This window comes from Trachurus trachurus, assembly GCF_905171665.1.
Source record: "Trachurus trachurus genome assembly, chromosome: 18".
In the NCBI taxonomy this organism is placed as follows: Eukaryota; Metazoa; Chordata; class Actinopteri; order Carangiformes; family Carangidae; genus Trachurus; species Trachurus trachurus.
In genome coordinates, this window is record NC_139909.1 from 16,059,349 (window position 1) to 16,083,474 (window position 24,126).

The following is a 24,126-nucleotide window of genomic DNA, read 5'->3' on the forward strand; positions in this document are numbered from 1 at the left end:
GGCCCCTTGAATAGAAATGTGTACAAACTGCTCTCTGTGAAATACCACTCTCCTCCTCAACCAGACCCTGATTCAGTCTGAACTCGCCATGTCAAGTTTTTTGTTTTTCTTTTGTTTTTTTTTTGTTGTTTTTCCTGAACAGTAGATGAAGGCCTGTATAGAGAGAAGAAAAAACCACACGTACAAACTCACTGGACAAAAAAAATCAAGAGTCACTTAAAAACCACTGCGAAGAGAGTGGTGATAAAAACATCTGTCTGTCACATACACACACACACGGCAGCTTTGCAAAAAAAAAAAAAAAAAAATTCACAAGTGTTTTTTTTTCTTTTCTTTTCTTATTTTGTTTTTTGTTTAGTTTTTTTTTTTTTAATGTGGGAGTGTCTCCGTCACATCGTGTCCTTTTCACCATTTTGTGGCAGCGTGCCAAACAGTGCTGTGGCACAAAATGGTGCCGCGAGGAGAGAAAGCAACCGGGTCTCTTCCTTTTTCACATTTCTCATGATCCGGGGTGATTGCTTCTTCTTTTTTCGCCCCCGTCCGTCCGCGGCCGCTCGAGTGTCAAACAGGCGGCAGGGTGAGCGTCCGGGGGAGGAAAGCTCTTACAAAGACAAGCCCCCCCTCCCGCCGCCGCCGCCGCCCCCCCACGTCCCCCCGTAGCGTCCTCAGAGACGGACACCTGACTTAAGAAACTGTCTTCTTTCCTCCCATGTCGGCCTCTTTCCTGTCCAGTCGCATGTACGGCTCGAAGGCCGAGGAGCCGCAGCCGTAGGCGGACGTCAGTTCGTGGTGAGCGCCCCCCAGCAGCGGCATGGAGAAGCACAGGGAGTGGGGCGGGGGCACGCCGAGCCGCGGTGAGGGCGGGGTCGGCCCCAGCGACGGCAGCGACAGCCCGAACGCCGCCCCCGTCAGGGAGCCGGGCGGCGTGCTGCTGCTGACGCCGGGCGAGTTGGAGGAGCCGCCGCCCGGGCTGCTCAGCAGGGAGCCGTTGTGAGGCGGGGGGCCGAGGAGGGGGTTGGGCGGCGGGGCGGGGCCGGCGAGGAGGCGGCCCTGCTCCAGGAGACGCAGGATGTTGCAGGTGGCCAAAGACTCGGATGTGGAGGAGGAGCGTTTGTCCGAATCTTTGGTGGTGTCCTTCTTCTGCTTGGTCCGGCGGTTCTGGAACCAGACCTTCACCTGCAACGACACAACCAGGAAGAGACACGTTACCACCCGACAGAAACACGGCGCATCGTCGGGGACAACGACCCACGAGGAGGCTGATCAGAGTTTAATTCTTAATTCTAGAGAGCGTTCAATCCCAAACATTAGTTCGTTTGCCCAGATGTGAACACAGCAATCATACTCGGATGCAAGATAAAACAAGCGGGCCAAGAAGGGGCGGCCTCGGCTCGCCTCCATTCGAGCCCTGGAGCGGTTTGTTTGCAGTAAGAATGTAATCGACTCAACAACCAACACAACACACAACACGCTGCTGCTGTTCCAAGGATTCGATCGACGGGACGCGCTGGTTTCAGGTCGACAATATATACAACTGACTCTGATCGGGCTCATATACAGACTTCAACCACGGTTCAGGTACTGGGACGGGTTTTTATTTTAAGGCCCAATCATGAGACCTCCGTTTAGTGTTTTCTTGTTCTTTCGCAGGTAACCTCCTCCTCTTTGCGGGAAAGATTTCCGACCAGTGAGAGAACAGGTGGTTCATGAGGGAACGCACGTTCTCAAATCAATTAAAATTAGGTGCTGGACAACCAAGGAGAATGAATAAAATTGAGAAATAGAGTTAGCACACTATAGCTTCTGCTCCTGAATGTTTTAATGTGAGTGTCACAACATGTGGCGTTCCAGGCCAAGGCCCTTCATCAGACAGAACAGTTGGTTCACGCAACTTTGGACCGCCATGTGAACACAAATGTCCCAAAAGAAAAATGCAACAACTGAATCATTTTAGCCTCTGAATCCGAGTCAGATTTGTTGGTTTTGAAGTCATGAGTTGTGCAGATAAAACTTCAACCTAACTCACGATCAACGCCCCAAAGATCTGTTGGTTCAACCTCCTGCGACCTCACGAAGCCGATCGAGCGCTGCAGGCTGAGCCGTGTGTTGCTGCTTCCTGATGCACATCCACCACCGAGCATGTTCTGCGCGCTGACTGGTTTGCGAGCGGCGGAGGAGCACGCAACATCTTCATCGCAATAAACCGGTCATACACGCATAAATCCGTGCAGAACAAGTGGAGATGCTGTAATCCCCCCCACCCAACCCCCCACCACCCGGCACCAGCCATTGGATCAACTCTGCTGTTTTTTTCTCTCTCTCTCTGCACATTTGATCACAGTCGCACTCGGTGTGCACTCTCTTCTCTCACACTTCACAGCTCTAACAGGCCACAATTGCACATATGGGAGAGTTTGCGGGCGGCGATACTGGAGCTTATAGAGCAGAGGGGGAGCATCAGCTCGGTTACACACAGGAAACAGAAGAAAAAGAAGAACAAGGCGGCTGCAGAAGTGGGAAAAAGGAGCTCGTTTGCACCGATTTCGAAACAGGAAGTGAAAGTTTATCACTAATAAAACAGCTGGTAATCGGCCTCGTCCTCTCTCACGGCAGCGATCTTCAGAGTTTCGCCGCGGGAGCACATCACGCCACCTCACAACAACAGCAGCAGCAGCAGATTGAGGAAAGCGCGGTGAACTCTGCCTGTCCTTGTCCGCCATGTTTAATTGATGGGGGCTCAGCGTGGCTTTAATGTATAGCGTGTGGATGAGTTGGGGCTGCGCGCGGTGTTGATTGGAGGGCACGGCGAGGTCACGGCAGATCGCTGCACGGAGAAACAGAGAGAGAAAGAGAGAGAGAGAGATGCCTCCTCCTGTTGGAATCACACACATGAAAAATGTATCGGATCCCGACCGAGTTACAGCGAGCGGTAAAAAAAAATATAACACTCTCTGTTTTGTTGCAGTTAAGAGTTTCTCCACAGTGGCCAGGAGCCGTCAGGTGAGGAGCCACTCATCATCTACACCAGTGGTTCTCAATCTGTTTTTTTTTTTAGCAACCACTGAGGGCCCAAACCAATTCGGCAGAACTAGAAATAGCGTTTTTATTCGTATCACTGCATATTTATCAACGGTTCTGAAGGCAAACAAAACATGCAATTTAAAAAGTCGCTGCACACTGAACATTGCACGTTAGTGAGTTTTACACCGTCTTCCTGTGCAACATTTCACAATAAAAGCCTGATTAAGATAAACTGTCCACTGACACACACACAAGGAAGTGTCGAGTTTGAAGTAATGGCATAATGCAGTAAATTTAAAAAGACAACCCAGAGTGAATCAAAACCATCAAAATGTGGTTTCTTATTATGAGACAAATTTCCCATGAAAACATATTGGATTGTGAAAAATGCCAATTAGCTTAGCTTCTGCAGTTTAAAGGGACAACGAGGAGTTTCTATTTGGTTATAAAAAAGTCTCACGTTAATGTGGATGAATCTCCGCTACCCACACTTGTTAATGGGCCCATTTTCGATAAATATATCGTTCTGTCTCTATCGTTATTTTGTTATTATTAGTAGTGGCGGAGATGCTGGTCGAGCCGACCAGCGTTTCCTTCGTGGCGAGTCATGAGAATAACGCAGCCGAATCGCTGTTTATGGTCGGAACTACGGTGGTATGTGAACCTCTTTGAACCTCTGACTTTAATTCTTGATGAATGAAAACATGAGTCCGTCTTGCGCCGGTCAAAGAATTTTACGGTGCGCGGAGGCTCATAAATGTAGTGTGAAAACGCTTCGCTTTTCCAAAACTCCTCGTTGTCCCTTTAAGGCAGTAACGATGGCTCCACTCACTAGTTTAGTAAAATGATAAATGTCTGTAACTCAGGAAAATTGTATTTTATCGTTTTAAGTAGGACCCCTTGAAATTACTGGTTGAGAAACACTGATCTAGACCAAACAAGGCTGGTTTTTAAGGCTCTTTTATACTCTTATTTTAAATTTTACAGTATTTAGTTGCCATTTATCTGCAGATACATGTGGAGCAGCGTTTCTTTTAAGCGTCGTTAAGATATAATCAACAGATTCATGTAATCGAATTAACTATTTACAGTTTTCTATGATCGATTCATCCAACAATTCTGTTTTCAATTAACTGACAATTCCTTTGGACAAAACCGGTCGGCAAATAGAGAAAAAAAATAATCATTGCAATTGAAAAACAGTTTGAATGTGTTCAATTTATATAACGATGCAACACAGAAAGAGAGAGAACAAAGTCACTGCTGATTGATTTTCCTGTTGATTGACTAATTGTTTGACATTTCTGTGATTCCTCACAGGATTCCTTCGTTCTTGTCGTTCAGCTTCTCAAAGATAAAGTTAAAGATAGAGATAAAAGGAGATGTATTGTTGTTTTGATGAAAGCGTGGTAATAATAAACACATCCAGACTTTATATTAATAAATTCCATCTCATAAAACAAAAAATAAAATCTCATAAAGCACAAAGTAGACAGGTGGAGGTGTTGCACCATCAGCTGGTTTATCTCCAAATTTTTTCCACTCATCCTGTTTCGTAAAGTTTCTCCTCAGCGCTGAAAGTTATTTACACACGAGAGACTTGTTCCATCACAGTTTTCGCAGAAATCCACTGATCTAATCCCTGATAAGTGGGGATTGGCAGCCGGAGACTTAAAGGGAAACTCCTGTAACAGCGGAGAGGCCGAGGCCGAGGCCGAGAGCCGCTGAAGGTTCATTAGAAACTTTCATAATCATTCGTTTGTTGCACAACAAGACGACACAAAAACGACCACATTCATCAGTGAGACCCATGACCGTCAATGGGCATCAGTGGTGTTCAGTATAAAGTATAAGTATCATAATTATGACGCCTTTATATAATCAAAGTTATTTATTTCTGATTGGTTGATCTTATCATTATTAAAACTGGATACAGTGAGGAGAGTTTTTACTTCATACTGTCATCTCCATCACATCCACCCGCAGCATTACAAGCAGTTTGTATAGTTTCAAAAGAAAACACCGACTTTGTCAATTACATTATGATAGTATATAGTAAATATATTTAGCACTAGACTTAACTAGAAAGATAAACTGGATTCAGGCATAATTAGATAAAAATACAGTAACAGTCCTCCTGTATTTCAAATTAAAAACATGCTGGGCCTTGATTTGTATCACAGCCATAACGAAACTCATTAATGATCCTGGTAACAAAGCTTGAAGTCTGGCACCAGCTACAAACAGTAATATGAGTCAAGTTGCTGAAGACGGCAACTTTGTTTTGTTTTCTCATCTTTTATTTAATGCGGTGTGTCAGTTTTTGAAAATTCTGGCCACATCTGTTTATATCAGGACTGTGAAACTTTTCTTGATTTCATCATCATTTAAGTTAAAGCGAGTTTAAGGGTTTTTAACTTTGGATTGTTAATAAGTAGTTTTATATTTCTATATTGATAGACTATAGGACAATTCTACAAAGTTTCTGAGTAGGACGGATAAAGTTTGGTTAAGTGACGGCATAAACTCAAAGTAATAAGGTTTAGGGTTGAAAGTACGGTGGCCGCTCAAAGCACTGCGATTTAAGAAAACACATGCAAAGACACACTGTGAATTCAGAAAACAACTTCATCAATTTGACAAGTGATGGACCTGACATCAATACCAGTCAGATATTATTGACGATATCTTCTGTAACTGTGAAACATTGTACAGATGTTTTCTTATCACACATCAGCCGGGTCCGTCACTGTTTTGTTTCCCAGGGACTCTCTTCTGTTTGGTTGCATCATGTTTGTGTTTTTACATGTGTTTTTCTAAAAGTTGCAGTGAGTTGAGCCTTCAGGGCCACCGTATGAAGGGCGTCCTGTCTTATTCTGCCTTCATACGGCAGGTCGCGGGCCTTCCTGCAGCCGGCACCGCTCTGCTTTCATCTTCCAAAAAACACCTGAGTCAGCGTGACAGGTGGCTCTCCTAATTGGGTGGCACAGGTTACAGGCCGAACGCAACCATGCAGCTCGATTGTGTGGAAGTAATCGCAGGCCGAGGGAGCGAGTGAGTGAGCGAGTGAGCGGTGTTAACCACAGTATCACCGCGGCGTAAAGGCGGGCTCAACGGGCAGCTAGGGCGAGTGAGATCATAGTTTCAGCTACTGACCATGACACGAATAATGGGATCGGAGAGGATCCCACAGCTCAGAGAGGAATAGTGACGCCAGCAAGTCTTACTGCAAAGACCCAGAGGAGGCACACAGGGAGGGATAGTGGAGATGGAGATGAGAGGAGGAGGAGGAGGAGGAGGGATGGAGACGCTCCTCCTCCTCTATCCCTCCCTCTCTCCCTCTATATTTCCTCCTCGTTAGCTCACACACGGCCGCTCCGCCGTGTTTTACTCATGTGCCACCACCTGCCAAACAGCCACATCCCATAAAAGGCTTTCACTACAAGTCCCGGCTCCCGACCAATCGGCTGCCTCCGTCCTCCACAGCGAGGGTGTGGCCCGGTCTCGTGTTCACATCCCAGTCGTCCTATCAATCGTTGAGTGAGGAGGGGTGAGAGGGTGAGAGGGTGAGAGGGTGAGGGTGGGGGGAGGTTTTGGCCGGTGTTTTACAGGGATTTTATTAGAGGGGGGAAAATGATGGGAAGAGAAGAAAGCAAAGCTGCCTTTGGTACATCTACACTATTGGATGTAAATCCTTTTTAATGGGATCCAGGGTTCAGAGCTGGGGCAGAGATTACCAACGGAGATCTAGATCCGCCGTGACCTGCATTTCCCCCCGGGCCGCGCCCTCCGGACCCCGCCCGCCCCGTCCTGTCCCGTCCCGTCCCGCTGCACTGCACTGCACTGAACTCATGGGGCAGCAAGGACGTGGCGTGAGTTTGAACCCGGGTGAGGAGGTTAGGACGGAGGTGAGGAGGGCAAAGCCAGCAAGGGAGGGAGGGAGGGAGGAAACAGGAAGTAAATGAATATCCGTAGTGTGTTTTTCAGGTTAAAAGTCCATCGGGTCGATATAAACAGTGAATCTTAGAGTGTCGTCACAGTCATTTAAACGATCAATGTGTTCGTTATGTCTCTATAAAAGTCCTGTAGCCTCGAACCACTCGGCTTTAACTGAGAGTGTAAATGTTAAAAAAGTGCAGGTTTAAAAAGTGGAAAGTGTTTTACTTTTTACTTTTAAAAAAACATTCATCAGATGTAACAGAACTAAATAGTACATTTCTATTTTCAGCTGTGGATGGATACACAACTGGTTGAACTTGACTAAATTAGAGCTCAGGGTTTAGATACATGAACAGCACACAAAAAAAAAAAAGTGAACATAACCAGATTTATCATTTTCGGCAGATTTAGTTAAATCCTACATGTAAACAGTGTCTTAAATATTATGTTTTTATATTTTTAATATTTCTTTCTCTTTCTCTTCATCTATCATCTCACAGGTCCGAAGAAGAGAAATATTAGTAGAAAATATACTGTCGAGGAATTGTCTTCTCGTGCTAAATGGCAAAAATAGATTTATACATGTAAGCTACATATATTTAAACATATATTCAACATAACTTTAAACTTAAAGTATATGCATAGGCTATACACAAAAAATAAATTGAGTATATAGAATATATAGAATATATTATGTAATTATGATTAAAAATGGAAACTAAATCTATAACTACTATGAAAACTGAATTAACTTCTCTCTCTCATTGGTTTACATGTTAAAGACCCCCACCTCCCTCCCACTCACCCACCCAGACAAACAGACAGAGGTGTGACGTCGCTGCACCAGACGAAAACACAAGGTAGTTGTGGATGAAAATGACAGGATGGAGGGTAAATATAGGCAGGGTGGGGTAAATTCAAGGTCAGGGAGAGATGATCGGGCCGACATGCATGAATGCACAGGCCAGTCGGGCAGAGGTCAGCCAATCAGAGGCCGGCGCTGCGAATCCACACACACACACACACACACACACACACACACACACACACACACACACACACACACACACACACACACACACACACACACACACACACCACAGCTGCGAGCGGAGCGGTTTGGCGAACTGGGCTAGAGGTAGAAAGGTTAAGCCAGATCAAGACCCACAATGTACAGATCCACTGGGCCATACATCCATCCATACATACATACATACATAGATGTGTGATCAATAGGTCAAACTCCGTCCTCTGAAACAGGAGGAAACGTAAACAAAAGACGTTTTCAGTTCATTTTGTTGTTTTTCTCTCTAATTCTCTCTTTTACACTTCAGTGTTTCTCCTCGGTTGCGTCTTTATCTCTGTGTTTTAATCACCTTAAAGCTGAACTAAATGGAAAGCATTAACACACACATCTGAACTCTCTCCTGTATAATTCCCATAATGCAAAGTGAAATGCAGGATTGTGACTCTAAAGTCTTTAAGAAGGACGCTTGGTGACTGTCTTTCACACTTTCCATGACCCCTCCTGCAGCGCCGTGATCCCGCCGTGACCCCGCTCAGACCCCCTGATCCCAGGCATGTGATACGCACAGCGGAAAAAAAAAACTCTTTTTTCCCCCCGCGGTGGATATGGTGTACCAGGCGGACCAGCGACCGTTAAAACTGTACGCAACGGCCCAGTGGATACTCAACTATATGATGCAAGCAAGTAGGGGTGGGGGGCTGTGACGCACCAGTGGAGACTCCATTATTAAAGAAAGCAAAGAGAAACAAGCTGAATCAATGACTTATTCAACTGTGTGTGATGGATCAACACATCAGGCTTTTATTACAGCTGCTGCACGTTGGAGTAACGATACCAGCATCAATTAAAACGACGAACGGCACTTTGACGAAGCAACGCCACGTCTGATTATAACTCTCTGCACTACTCAAGGATATTTAGACATGCAACTAAATGTCTATATGGATATAAATATGAGATTTCTTCAGCTATTTAACAACATAAAAGTTGAAAATCTGCTGAATCAGACTCTTAATGTGAAAGGACATGGTGAACTTCCTGTCTGTACCCATCTCACCCTCCTCCTTCAGCTCAGTCACATCCTCCTCTTCCTCCTCACACACTTTAAAGCAGGGGTGTCAAACTTATTTTAGTTCAGGGGCCACAAACTGCACAATTTGATATAAAGTGGGCCGGGCCAATAAAATAATAACACAATAACCGATAAAAAAAAACAAGAACTCTAAATTCTTCCCTTTGTTTTTTGTGTTAAGAAGTGCAAGTAGCCTAAGATGTTTACAGTTAATGAACTTTCCGTTTACAAAACATAAGGAACAACTTGGAATTTATTGAGAAAAATATGAGCATTTCAACAATATTTCAACAACTTCTGTCTCATGTGTAATTTTCACACTCCCATGGGCCGGACTGCACCTCTGGCGGGCCGGTTTTCACCCCCGCAGGCCACACATTTGACACCCCTGCTTCAAAGTGCGTAGCTCAGCATCGCCGCCACCACCTGACCCCTAAACCTGGAAACCACATCCTCCACCTCCCATGCCCCGCCCCCGTCCCCGTCCCCGTCCCTCCTGAATAAACCTGATCTGGTCGTCGATCGCTGCAGCACATGTCCAGCAGGTTCAGCTACGGGTTAACTCCATCTTATAGAATCGCTGGTAGATATGGCGGCCTAATCCTCCTTAGTGCAAAAGCACTTGGGTCTGTGGTGGTGGTGAGGCCCACCTCTTTCTCCATCACTCTCCTCCTCTGCCCCTCCCTCTCCATCCATCCATCCATCCATCCACTCAGGGGAACCCCTCCAGGTTCAGGTCGGAGCCCCCACCTCCCTTCACACACACTGTAACGTCAGAGATGAGCTGCACCCAATCGTCAAAAAGAAAAACGAAAGAAAGAAAAAGAAGAGAAAAGCAGCAGCAGGGGTTTGAATGTGGTCCATGACTTTTCTTGCATGTCACCCCGCAGTCTCTCTGATCACCTGCGGCATAAAACATCTGGGGTGTGGGCTCGTTACCACGGACACATGACGCTCAAAACTCTGAGCCAACCAACAGAGAAGAATCATTTTTTCATTTCGCTGTCGTGGCTGGAAAAAAACGCAGGAAGCAGAAAATGATGTTCAAAAATCCTCCTTATGTGTGTCTGTGAGTTCATACACTTAGGCTATGTATGTCCCTTTTCTAATAGATGACTTGTGTCACTGTCACAAACTGTAAATGTTTGCTAGGCCACAAACATGCTGCAATACAAGCATCTGTTCATAAAAAAAAACAGAAAGCTGTGTGTAAAATATTTTGATTTACATTTTCAACAGTGATGGAAGCTGAAAATATTTTCTACTGTATTGCAGAACTGACTACTTTTATTTCCTGCTTCCTTTAACACCATCATGTCTTTTTATATAATGAGTTTATAATATATGTTGTGATATACTATATGAGAGTTAACAGGTTAAACTGCAAAAACAACTTGAGATGACCTAAACTAAAGGATCTAATCATACACTGGCAAACTTTTCTTTTTTTTTTCCTCAAATTGAAAAAAAGAAGATATTTACAAAAATAAAATACCACAAACAAAAGCCCTCGAATAACTGATAAAATATGAATAGCTTCTCCGCCATGCAGCAGCAAATAAAATAGATCTGTTGATGTTTTGATTCATTTTGATTGGAGGTATTCACTCTCTCTCTCTTTCTTTCTTTTCTGTCCGTCAGCCATAAATTATAAATTATTATGATTATTATTTTTAAAGAATTTCTTTTTAAAGAGTAAATTATTGATGTTTTCAGATTTTCAATGAAAACGCAACAAGCTTTTTTAGAAAAAAAAAAACTATTATAATAAAATCAATTTACATCTAAATAGACTTCATTATAGTTCTAGTGTGTGTGTGTGTGTGTGTGTGTGTGTGTGTGTGTGTGAAGAGTTAAACAATATTTTGTGGGAAACAGCCATGTTTTTGTACAATAATAACACTGTGAGCGATTATGAAGAAAAGAGAAGTCAAACTTGGAGCTGGGTTTTGTTTGTGATGACAGATGCATGTTGGGTAAAAAAGAAAAAGAAAGAAAGAAGGTGCCAAACAAACTCAAAACCTAATTCACAGAAAGTTTTGGGAGAGAAAGGGAATCAAAGCTGAAGCCAAGAAGCCCGACCTCCAGCTGCAGCAGTGAACGCATCATTACGTCTGTTTTCTCCACCTGTGGATCTTCTCTCTAAATGAAAACCAGAGTCGTCGTCAGTGTCGGTGTCGGTGTGAGGACACACGGTGACGACTCAGCGCCGCCGCTCCACTGGCAGGTGTGTGTATTAAGCTCCCGCACAGGTAATCCACCACTTTAATTGCATTACACATTTCCCTGGCAAATGACACAAAGTGGCTGCAGCAGAGACGACCTTTGACCTCTGGAGACCGTTCTGACGCCTCGCCAGAGAGAGAGAGAGAGAGAGATGGTGAGGAAAAGTAAAAACCTCTTGTGTCCAATTTGACTGATTTTCCTGCCTCCACATCAGTTGGAGGATTACATGCTCCTCCATATGTTTGGAAAATTACACCATCCTTGGCTTCACATCACTACACACACACACATGCGCACACACACACACACACACACACACACACACACACACACACACACACACATACACACACATACACACACACTTGACTCTGCCAGGAGCTGATGAAACAAGTCAATTCAATCTGAGAAAGTGATTAAGGCCAACGGCAACAGAGACTTAATTGCTATTATGTTCTTTTGATTATCTAATCAGTTGATTAGATAATCAGCGCCTGGCGGGTTGCAGCTCCGACCAGAGCGTCGGTCGTCAGCGTCGTTGTCATGGCCGTCGTGTGGAGACGATGCTCTGGCTGTAGGTCACCGCAGAGCGACGAGGAGGGAGTTGGTTTCTCTGCAGCAGCCCCCAAAAGAAGTGCACAAACTTTTAAAGTGAAAAGCACAAACCACAGAGTGTCCTCCCTCCCTCCCTCCCTCCCTCCCTCCCTCCCTCCCTCCCTCCGTCCGTCCGTCTGTCCTCTTCCTATCTCCGTCTCCATTCAGAGCGTCCAGACAATCGGCGCTCTGTGCGGCCGCCTCTCCGCTACATCTGCACGGCTACACGTCATGGCCGGGTCCTCTACGCCCCAGACAAGTGGCCAGACACCGTCTGTCTGGGCCATCATGGAGAACAATGCACACAACAAGGACGTTCACTGTGCAGCAGCAGCAGCAGCAGCAGCAGCAGCAGCAGCAGCAACGCCACCGCACATGAACACAACTGGTCGCCTGACGGGGAAACAAACTTTCTCTTTTCTCCTCGTATCAACGAACCAAAATCCACCAACACATCAACGATGATGGTTAAACGACCACACTGGCCTCGCGTCGTGTTCGTGCACAAATACTCATAGATGTCGTTGAGAAGCAGTTGCACAAGTCGCTTCTTAACAGGGAATTTAGATTTACCTAGTTTCACAAGAGGTCAGGTAAAGGTCAGAGCGTTTACAGAGCTGGTCTCTTGTTGTTTTATTTATTTATTGTCAGGGTGGAGGTGCAGGTGTGTGTAGGGCAACACCTGACCTCCACCTCCACCTCCACCTCCACCCACAATACACTGCCTGAAAACCAGGAGAAAGCCACGAGCAGAAAAATATATATGTAAAAAAAAAATAAAGTTAAGAAAATCCAAGACAGCAGTGAGAAGCATCACGTGAAGGTTTTCACAGCTTCTGCTAAAAAAACCCCGCCCGAGGCCGTTTGCTATCAAGCAACGGTCGGACGGAGAGAAAAGACAGCAGGCAGGAGATGAGAGGGAGGCTGACGCTGATCTCAGGCGACTCGGAGACCTGTCGGAGGTCGGCTGGTTCACGTTATGGAGGGGAGGTGGTTTCAGATCGCATCAAGTGTGTGAGTACATTAACCCAAAAAAAAAAAGAAAGTCTCCGCAGGCTAAAACAGCAACTGGCTGTTACACTTCACATCCGAGGCGCTTCTGTTGCACGTTAGAGACACGGGAGAGTCAGAACGACGATTTCATTCATTCACTGATTTGAACCTGAGCTCATGTTGCAACAACAAACCGGACCGGACGACGCCTTCAAAGACGAGATGGAGCTGCTGAACTGTGTCTGTGTCTGTGTGTGTGTATGTGTGTGTGTTGTGTGTGCGTGTGTGCCTGTTGAATGCTTTCACTGCTGGACTTCAGCTCTGTACAAGTGCACACACACACACACACACACACACACACATGCATCAGCGTTGGGAGAACAAACCTGTGATCATGCATGTTAAAACTGGAGGTCAGTGAGAGTAACACACACACACACACACACAGGTTAATACACACTGTTAGTCTTAGTGTGTGTGTGTGTGTGTGTGTGTGTGTGTGTGTGTGTGTGTGTGTGTGTGTGTGTGTGTGTGTGTGTGTGTGTAGACTTAACCACGCTCCATCTAGTAGGAAAAACCTGCAGCTCATATTTTATTAACATTTGAAGTCGTTTAAGTCACTTTTTCCAAACTAGTCCTCTTGTCTCTTTCACAATAAAAGCCTCTATAAGATAAATGACCTCTGCACTCACTCTGTGGGTAAAGAAATGTACATTTAAGCCTCTTCACCAGCAGGTAAATAAAAAAATAAAAAAAATAAATAAAAACCTGTCATCCAATCCCACTCTTTGTCTCAAGGGTTTTCTCTCCTTTTGTCTAAGAACTTTAACACCTGTCCTGGTCGACTGACTGTGATTATTTTGGGGGGGTTTTCTTTTGAAAGGGCACGGACGTTTGTGACATTATAGAAGAAATGTCATGAATCACATCTCTGCTCAGGTGCAGCAGCATGTCTGACCGAGAAATCCTGTTTCTCTGTGTCACAGGAACAAGTGTGACAGCAAAAGGAAAAAAACTAAACAAGATGCAAACACTTTGTGCCACATGTGTGCGTTGTTCAGCCGCAGCTTTACATTAAAGATTAAACATGACTCCATCACTGAGCTGCCTCCTCCATTTGCTGCAGGATTAAACCAGTTTAACGCAGCGCAGAGACCATTAAATCCATAGCTTCTCCATGGAAGGGCTGCAAACAACAATGGACTGATACAATTGTGGCGACTGAGTAACGTAGCGTCACGTAGCTGCACTGAACTCAGGAGGACTGGGATCTCCTGACTCCTGCACCCACTGCAGAGCCAGCAGCACCACACTGGGAGCAATGGGAAGAGATGTTGGCGGGGGAAAGTTGCCAAAAATAACTTGAAACTGAACATTTTGAAGTTCATGCTTAAGAAAATACAAGAAACAGCCTCCAAAACTAGAGAGTTGTAAAGTCTGAGAAAAAACACAAATGTATTTCCATTAAAAAGCAGCTGCACAACAGACTTCCACATGTGTGAATGTAAAAAACTACGTTTCCACTGAGCAGTAAACGCACCACACCTCCTCCTCCACATGCACAACAACAGCAACAACCACAACAGCAACAACCACAACATACCTTCACAATAAGAGCTGCAGCCTCTATCACTCCTCCAGTCTGACCACACACTGACCATAAAGGTGAATGAAACACAGGCTTTCATGTTGCAGCTCCGTGTGTGTGTGTGTGTGTGTGTGTGTGTGTGTGTGTGTGTGTGTGTGTGTGTGTGTGTGTGTGTGTGTGTGTGTGTGTGTGTGTGTGTGTGTGTGTGTGTGTGTGTGTGTGTGTGTGTGTGTGTGTGTTGCTGTGCCTTCAGCCTGTAGCGGGGAGCCACCTGCCGGGATGAAGCGAGAGCTCCGAGCTGGTAACTGATTACTCGGTAACGCGTTACAGCGGCGTGACTACGGGGGTATCGATCTATAGTCAAATCTCGCGATACTACGGCTGCAGGGAGACGGGAAAAGAAAGTGTGTGCGGACGCGTTTTATCCTCTCAAGCATCAGAATGGGAGTTGTTTTGGGTTGTATCACACAAAGAGCACAATAGGTACCTAAACAGGATTTTACATATTTTCGTTTGGCTTATGTTATTTCTGAACAGAGTCAAGAGTTTATAAAGAATTTGAGGACGAAACAGAAGAATTAAGACACATTGCGCGAATTTAGGTTCACGTAGCCTAATTAAAAATAAACATGTTTACACGCTTTTTCATCTGGATATATTATCTACTTCTCTCATATTAACTTCCATCTGTCCTTTATTCACTGTCGCCGGCTTCAGTTTAGTTTTTGCACAGGTCAAAACCAAAACTCAACCAAAAACATGCAGCAAAACCACCAGAAATTCGTGTTAGAGGCCACGATTTACTCCTGTTTTATGTCTGATCCAGTACGAGTCCAATCGAACATAGCAACAATGTCGTTAAGAATCGTATTAATTACAGACAATTTGATTTTTATTTTATTTTAACATTATTTCTTTGCAGTTTCTATAGGTAGTTTCTATAGGTATTTTTACGCGTGCGGGCGCACCTGTGTGTATGAATGTGAGTGTGTGTTTCCAGTGTGTGCGGGCTCATTGCGTGATCCGTTTGAATACCTGACCAAACTAATTGGAGTTACACTATGGGTCAATGACCAAATCCCCAAACATGGTTAAAAAACACTTAACGATCGAACCTCCCATGTAATTAGTCACTGTCACCTTCATGTAAAAGGTAAAGGCTTTTAAAAAATATTTTTATTTCGACACAATTTCTTTGACCTTAAAGATTTTTTCCTGAAATCAAAAGTTGGTTTGACGAAAAGTTCCTTTATCGTTTTTATTAAACTTCAACGTGGAGAAAAAACTAAAACTCTGATTTAGCGAAATACATTTTCACAATTAAACAGTTTTATTCCAGTCGACATATCTGAATTCCACTAAGACACAAATACTAAGAAAAAGGTAGATGTAAGTTGAGGCTTCTTGTTTTTGTTGTTTTAGTGCTTTGAGGAAAAAAAAGGGGGGGCTATTATAGGCCTATAGGTTATAGCTACAGGCCTATATAAAAATAAAAAATAAAAACGAGGAGAAACAACCTGGAAAACAGCCTCAAAAGGGCCTGAAGGAGGGAAATCAGAAATAAAAAAAAACATTATAGATAGATAGATAGATAGATAGATAGATAGATAGATAGATAGATAGATAGATAGATAGATAGATAGGAGAAGAAAATAAAAGTAATGAAAGAAAAAAAAACACTAATGTGAACTAAAAGCCTTTCGATTTCGCTTAAAAGCTGCGACGCGGCCGTAAATGAAATTCCTGTGCATTAGGCGTTAATATTTGACGCCATTACCAACGAGGAGACTTTTATTATTTACATTTTGTCCTCACTTTAAGGTCCGACGTTTTTCGTTTTTTTTTTTTTTTTTTAATTCTTTATTATTCAGCCAGTCCTCGGCTGCCCAGCGGCCCCTCAGCAGCAGCAGGAAGCTGGGACCCTCCCCATTAACACCCCTAGTGTCAGCACTAATGAGGGACACAGTGGCTGCTCTGTGCTCCTCAAACACACTCACACACACTATCCCATCACCTTTATGTTTGAGTAGGTTCGTGTGTGTGTGTGTGTGTGTGTGTGTGTGTGTGTGTGTGTGTGTGTGTGTGTGTGTGTGTGTGTGTGTGTGTGTGTGTGTGTGTGTGTGTGTGTGTGTGTGTGTCTGCTGGTTTCACACTGATGCTGCTGCGTAAATTCCTGCCTGTGTGTCTTTTACTTCCTGCAACAAGTGTTTTAACACAAACTCTGCAGCGCACAAAAGGCCCGGACACAAACCTCCTGCTGCTTATTTACACAGACTTACTCTTCACATTTAAATACGTTAAAGCATCATTATTTCAATTTTTATATGGGTTTTTATACTTTGGGGGGTGTAAAAACTCCTGATAGCTGCCGTTACACGGTGCAAGTAAGTGGTAACTCTTGACAACACACACTGACGTAACACACGAGGACACTCTCGCTCCTCCAGAGGCCTGAGCTCAATACAATGTGATAAAACTTTGCTTTGAAAGTCTCTAAAACCACACACACAACAGTTCTGTAATAAATACATTATATTTATACACAAATAGCTTTCAAAAAGTGTTTCCCTGATATTTGGCTGTTATATAAATGTTTTCTTTTTGATTATTACCATTATATTATTGTTTTATTGCTACATAACTTTCAGTCGAGACAGGCTATAGGCGACTCTAACCTATAGAAGGCCTTTAAACGCGACAGTAAGTGGAAGTGATGGTGACGCCCATGACAAACTCAGAGGGGTGGGCTCGTGGCGCCACTGCACGATTTGAATGAAGCGCGCGGGGTCGAGGAGCGAGAGAGCAGCACGCGGAACTGCATGGGCCTCCTTTTCTTTTTTTGCATTACAAAAACAACCTGCTGCGATAAAAGAACGAGATTAATATTATTATAATTACTAATAATAATATTATTTGACGACTAAAAAAAGTTGTGGACGCACTGAGTAGCCTAGCTTGTGCACATATGAAGACTCCGTTGAAGAGAGTTATGGTGGATTGTAGTTCATGCTTTGTGTTTTAATAATGCAGCGATGTTACACGGACGTGGGCAGAACTTGTTTTTATATCAAAAAGACGCACCAACGTCACGTGGTCAATCAATCTGACGTATAGGCTACACGCCCAGAATAATTGTGCACATGTAGCTACGGCCTCCGCCATACTGAACCTCAGCTGGCCCAGCAGCAGCTTTATGTTCACTTCAGGCAGGGCCGGCCCAAGCCTCCATGGGGCCCTAAGCAAAATCTTTATTTTGGTGCCCTCTATTAATCTGTCGTTATGAATCATCATATCCTGGCAGGTTTTTACCCATCTATGGTTTTTATTCTGAAATGGCACCAAATTCAACTAAAAGTGCAGCCTGCCGTTGATTTACATTTAGTATTTAAATTGATATAGTACTGAGATACTGAATGTCACCTAAAGGTCGACTAAAAGTAACAAAATAAACCAACAGCATTTACTGTAAACACATAATCTGCTCTTTAAAATTTTTGGTTTTGCAACAGCAGTGTGTCAACAATTTGAAATGTAACAACAATTAAAGCTTTTTGTAATTAATTACGCAAAGTTTCTCCAAGGGTCGACAGAAGTTACGCACTACAATTTTAAAAAGTTACTGCCCTTTGGGGGGGCCCCATGGTCATGGGCCCCAAGCAGGTGCTTAGTTCGCTTATGCCTTGGGCCAGCTCTGACTTCAGGCCCATATCGACGAGTTCCCACAAACCCCCGGGGTTTATTTTAGGCTACTATTTCTCCATCTTATTAAAACCAAACGAGCTTGTGTTGTTGGGCTGTAAACATTTGTTAGCTCCCCTGTATTTAGCCCAGGGTGGTTCCTGTTTGGGCGGGGCGGCCTCCTCCTCTCTGATTGGCTGAGGCGGCCAATCAGAGACACCTGCGACCAAGTCAGTCAAGAGCATGAGGCTAAAGTTGATTTTAAACACTTGTTTACAAACAGATCCAGCTCAGCTGAGACAGACCTAACGGCACAAGCTGGCTAAAACCGTGCACGACTGTTAGTATTGTATTTAAATGATATTTTTGTTTCCTCTTGGTTTATTTACGTTTTTTTATTTTGTATTCTGCCCATGCCCACCAATTTCCCCCCTTTCTCCCAGCTCTTACCTGTGTTTCTGAGAGATTCAGCTGCCGCGCGAGCTCCGTGCGCTCGCGGCCCACGACGTACTGGCACCGCTGGAACTCGAGCTCGAGCCGGTACAGCTGCTCGGCCGTGAAGGAGGTCCGCGTGCGCTTGGGCCGGTCCAAGTCGAGGCCTTTGGGCAGGACGATCTCCCGGATGGTGCCTTTAGCGTCTGTCCGGAAAACCGAAAAAAATAAAAAATAAAAACAAAGAAGAAACACGGAAGCGTCAGTTTACGTTTACGACGTCAGTGCGTCACTCACATTAGACACGTATCCTGCGATATATAGGAGAATAAAGAGGCATCTAATGGAAACACTTGTGCATGAGGCCCAGTTTACTATAACACACCTCTCTATGAGGCTGATGAATATTCATGAGCAGCGCTATAGGATAATGCTCTTAGGGGTGAAAATGGAGGTAAACAAACTGCATACATACATGTGGTGTATTTTTAACACAATGGTTGTTAATTGCAGCCTGTGCTCTCTCTGTGACACAGGCCCTGAGCTACTTCCTCTCAGATCCAGGCTGCACACACACAACGACTGTGGTGGAAACTGCAGCCACTTCCCTCTAATGTGGTTGAATTAGTAGCGGTGTGGCTGCTCATTCATGCTCTTTAATCCATTCAGTGATATTGGGCTAAATGAAAATTACTACGAACTACTTGTGTTTGTGTTTGCAGCTCAGACACACGCAGGCCCGAGTTACGTGCGTTTAAAACACACACACAGGTGAGGTGACGGGTAGGAAACGTCTTGTTTTCCTGATGGATGAAAATAGATAGATAGTAAAAAACACACTGGAGGACTTTATCTGAAACTCTGACGGGTTTCTTTTACTGGTCCAGTGTGTGCACTTATTGTTCCTTTATTGTTTTTATTCGGGTTAGCTATTCATGTCATGTTTACTATTGTTGTGAATTTATTTTCTTTCTTTATTTTCTATTTCAGGTGTTTGTTGAAGTTAATCTAAGTATATCTGTCCAAAACTGGCTGCTTCCATTATATTTTCCCCCGGTGCTGCATTCAAAGACTGTCCGAAAAATATAAACTAATTCATATAATAGAGGAAAAAGAACAACATATCAAAAAGTTGTAACTATAGGCCTACAGCATATTAAAATATTTGTAAGGCAATAAACCCTGAGGATATACGACCCAGGCTATTAAAATAAATACACATGCTACACACATGAATACATTTATTTTCACTCAAATTTCGCTACAAACGACATATTTCGACTTATTATTTTTTACTTCGCATAATAAAATCGTTATATCACTGCAGCTGAGAATATTTGTTCCTATTTATCACATCCGCGGTCAGACAAGATCTCCTCTTTGTCCGGGGGTTTTACAGTCATAAAATATGCAATGAAATAAAATATGGAGAGACCTGAATTAAATATGACACAATAGTGATTGAACCAATCATCCACAGAGTTTCTATAGAGGAGCCACCGGCTATCTGCAACGACAGAGGGAATAAATAGCCTATTATTACTGTTATTTATATTGTAGTAAAGTCGAGAAAGTGTTGGTTTAACTGTTATTTTAAAGGCGTCGTATTGAAACGCTGAATTACAGATTTACTATAAAGAGCGGATAAGGGACTAAATTAAACCGCGGAGGAATTAATTGGAGGTAGTGATTCGTCAGCTCTTCTTCCTGCGCGCCCTCCTCTTCTTTACTAAACACATATTTCGATCACAGCGTTTAGTTTCGCCCACATGAAACATGGCTGAGAGAGAGACACAGATCTCCATCTTTCTTTTACGCACAGCTTCGTGGCTGCGTGTGCGTAAAATGCAAACAATACGCGCACACTGTGGTTGTGAAGAGAGAAAATAAATAAATAAGTATAGAAACAACAACAACGTGCAGCTCAAATCGCGATGAGAACATTTGCACAGAGAGATGAGGGAGCCGGAGGCTGCATGTGCACGCAGACCTGCTGACCTCTCCGTGACCCCGGCCTCTGCCTCTCTCTCTCTGCGGAAAAACCCGAGCAGCATCCACACACACTCGGCTCACACTGCAGGGCCTGAAGCAGGAGCACCGTGGTGCGGTCTGGACCAGAGAAACCCCCGGTCCCGCTCTTCCCTGTCCTCCTGCAGGCCGCCCCCTCCTCAGACCGGACACCACGAACCAGTGTCACCACCACAACGACAAACCGAACTGTGGCTGAATCTAATAAAGGATATACTGTATATTCGATAACTGGCTAAACAATAAATACGTTTTTATTCGCATTCCTGCAGCTGCTAAAACCACAGATAAAAACTCACTGAGCAGCTTCTTTTAGATTTTTATTACTCGATTTATTTTATTTTTCAAACATCATCCTCGTCTATATTTCCTCTAGGTTGCACTTGTTTCACTTTCCCTCGTTGGCTCAAGCTGCTCTATTCAAAACGACTCGTCACTATATTAGAAAAGAAAAAGAAAAAGAAAACTTCTCTTAAACTTATCGTGCTGCTCCTGTTACGCGGGCCAGAGCTCAGCTAAATGTTTAGTAGCAGATTAGAAGAAAACAACAACAACAGCAACCAAGGAAACAGCCATAATATCCACAGCAGCAGCAGCAGCAGCAGCAGCAGCAATCCGCCTATAACCGAGAACTGATCGGCCGATGTATTGATAGTGATCACACCACACTATTACACACCACTGCAAAACAAAATAATACAAAAAACCTGCACGGAAACACAAGCTGTAATTTAAGTTTTGTCTCTTCTCTTAATTAGAGTTTTAAATGGAGGTTAATTTTAACCACTGGATATAAATATCTAAACATCTATATATAGGCTATATAGACACTGTAAAATAGTAAATAATAAAACTACTCAATGTCCAAAACAAAACAATCCTCTATTTTAAGTGTATTTTCTAGATTTTTTGGAAAGAGTTTACACTCTGAAACAATAAATATAAATGCCCTGAATGCAGATATAAAGCCCTGTATACATGATTTTGATTTCCCTTTAACATATAAATACAATTATTTGCTGTGCAGTTTAGTTTTCTATAATTTACCCTGCAAATATAAATAAAAACTAACAACAGCCTCAGGCCTTTTCAACAAATACAACAGGACTCCAGAATATAAATCAAAACTAAATGACAACAGATTGTTGTCATTTTATTATTAGACCGTTTGCAGACCGAAAAGAGTTTATCAGAATGTTCTTTATTTTATTATATTTTATTTTAATGTATTTAAAGTCTGTGTCCTGTGGAGGCTGCTGACCTCCTGCAGGAGGGCGTGGACACTCAGTGTAGCTCTAACGCTGAATTAAATATTATTCCAGGCAGACTCATTAGCATAACGTTAGCACACAAAGGCAATCAGCTTCTGACGTGTAAACTGTAACATACACACATAAACACACACCTATACATCCATAAACATACACACACACATGCGTCCACAGGAGCTGAAGTGTTTCTATGTATGTGCTTCTATTGTTGTTAAAGGCCACAGGGCTGAGTTTCACCTGATCACAGCAGTTTCCTTTGTTTTCTTCACTTTCTCTAGTCTGATTGTATAAAAACAGATGTGTCACAGAGGAATACACAAAGACACGGAAGTAAAACATTAAGAGGCTTCTTTTAAATTCATCTGAATACTAATCTGACTCGTGTGTTTCTTATATATTTTCCCATGAACAAAAGGTTTATACCACCACACAAAGGCCGAGTGAGTTAAGTTTATGCATCAATATATATATATTTTTTTATTATAACAATAATTTGATTCTGAATTATCATTATTTACATGTGATGTTGTGTTACAGTCACTGGAGGTATCACGGAAGTGAAAGTAGCCTATTGTTACCACAGCAGAGTCCTCCCTGCACCACAGCTATAGTCTTATGTCCTGCAGCTTCAGTCTCAGGTTTGGTCACATTTTTATATTTTTATAGACTTGTTTGTATTTAATAATTTGTTTTTTCAATGGGAGAAGCAACAAATAATATCAGAGTTAGACTTTTTTTTCCTGTGTGTAGCCTATTACACATGATCATTAATGTTTATTCTCTGACTGACAGACAGCAGCAGTGTCTTTAGTGTTTCTTTTTTTTATTATTCCTTAGTTTCCTGGAGGACTCTCAGTCTGACAGATAGACTTATAAATAGAATAAATCCGTGTTTTTGTTTTGTTTTTGATCCACTTACCCCTCACTAATATCCTCCTGCAGTAGTCAGGGTCCACTCCCAAAAGTTTGTCGTGTCCGTCTTCGCTGGAGGACGTCGGCGTGGAGGCGGAGGTCCCCGGGGTGTCGGTGGAGCTCTGCACCGGGGACCGGCTCCCGATCTCGGCGCGGCACTTGGAGTCCATCCGGTCCGGACACAGCGGGTTGGGTCCACAGCGGTGGCTCCCATCGCCCATGGTCGTGGCCTGGTCGAACATCTACAAGTGAAGTCAGAGTCAAGTGAGAAGATCTGTGCCTCCTCCTCCTCCTCTTCCTTCTTCTGCTCCTTCTGTCTCTGCTGCTCACACTTCTTTCTCTCTTTACTTTCTTCTCCTCTTTGCGACTGTGTTCTCCTGAGACGAGGAGGAGATCATGCCCTCATCTCACTCCAAATGATAATAAAATAAAAAATAAAATAAAAACAGGAAAGCAAAGCCAAAAAAAGAAAAGAAAAAAGAGTAGATCCAGTTACAGAGGAGCCACACGGTCCAGCTGCAGCACCGGCACCGGGTTGTGCTTCTTCAGGTGTGGCGGCATGACGCTGGTCCGCAGTCCGAGTCCAAGCCGAGGCAGCGGGGAGTCGGAGGCTCGACCTCGGGCTGCTGCTGCTGCGGTGCTCGGTGCTCGGTGCTCAGTGCAGCGGCCAGGAGGAGCAGCAGGAGGAGCAGAAATGCATGGTGCAGCCTGCAAGGCACGAGAAGAGGGGCAACTGGATCTAAGGAGGAGCGGGGAGGTGCCACACACAAATACACACTCACACACACACTACTGCTGCTGCTGCTGCTCAGAGGAAAACACACACACACACACTCTCCCTCTCCCTTGCACACACAGGTAGCAGCAAAGTTTCTTCAGGTTTGGTCCAGCGCTGCAGCCTGTTGTTACTTCAGCCCCGCTCACATCGACTGCCTCTGCGGATCCGTGGCTGCATGTTGTCGGTGGAGGTGGAGGTGAGCTGGCCACATAAGGGTTAGGGTCGGTGGTCTGCTGTCTGTGTGCAGGAGAGAGACCCTTCCTTCAGGAGGGGGGAACTGTAGCTAAGGAAGTGGAGGAGAGAGGTTGGGGGGGAAACGGCCACAGTCACAGCTCTTTCACCGGCTCTTTATATATATATTTTTTGCTTTGCAGCTGAAACGTCACGCTGCTGCTGCCCGCGCACTGACAGATGAGAGATGTTGGCGTGTGGATAATATTTGTGGCGACACGGTGCACTTTTTTTTTTTTTTTTTTTAAGAGAGGCAGGAACCCGTGACGTCACTTCCTGTCCACGCAGGGGGCTCGCCGCCTGATTGGCTGTGGAAAAGGAGAGGAGAGAGAGGGG

At 44.0% G+C, this 24,126-nt stretch overlaps 1 protein-coding gene across 1 annotated transcript; it reads right to left on the reverse strand.

The window, feature by feature from the left end:
- Nucleotides 1-684: 684 nt before the first annotated feature.
- vax2 (ventral anterior homeobox 2) lies at nucleotides 685-23,023 on the reverse strand (the record flags this gene model as incomplete). Its single annotated transcript, XM_083992509.1, has 3 exons — nucleotides 685-1,176; nucleotides 18,589-18,776; nucleotides 22,789-23,023. 3 exons carry the CDS (start codon nucleotides 23,021-23,023, stop codon nucleotides 685-687), a joined length of 915 nt encoding a protein of 304 aa, XP_083848635.1.
- Between the last annotated feature and the right edge of the window lie 1,103 nt (nucleotides 23,024-24,126).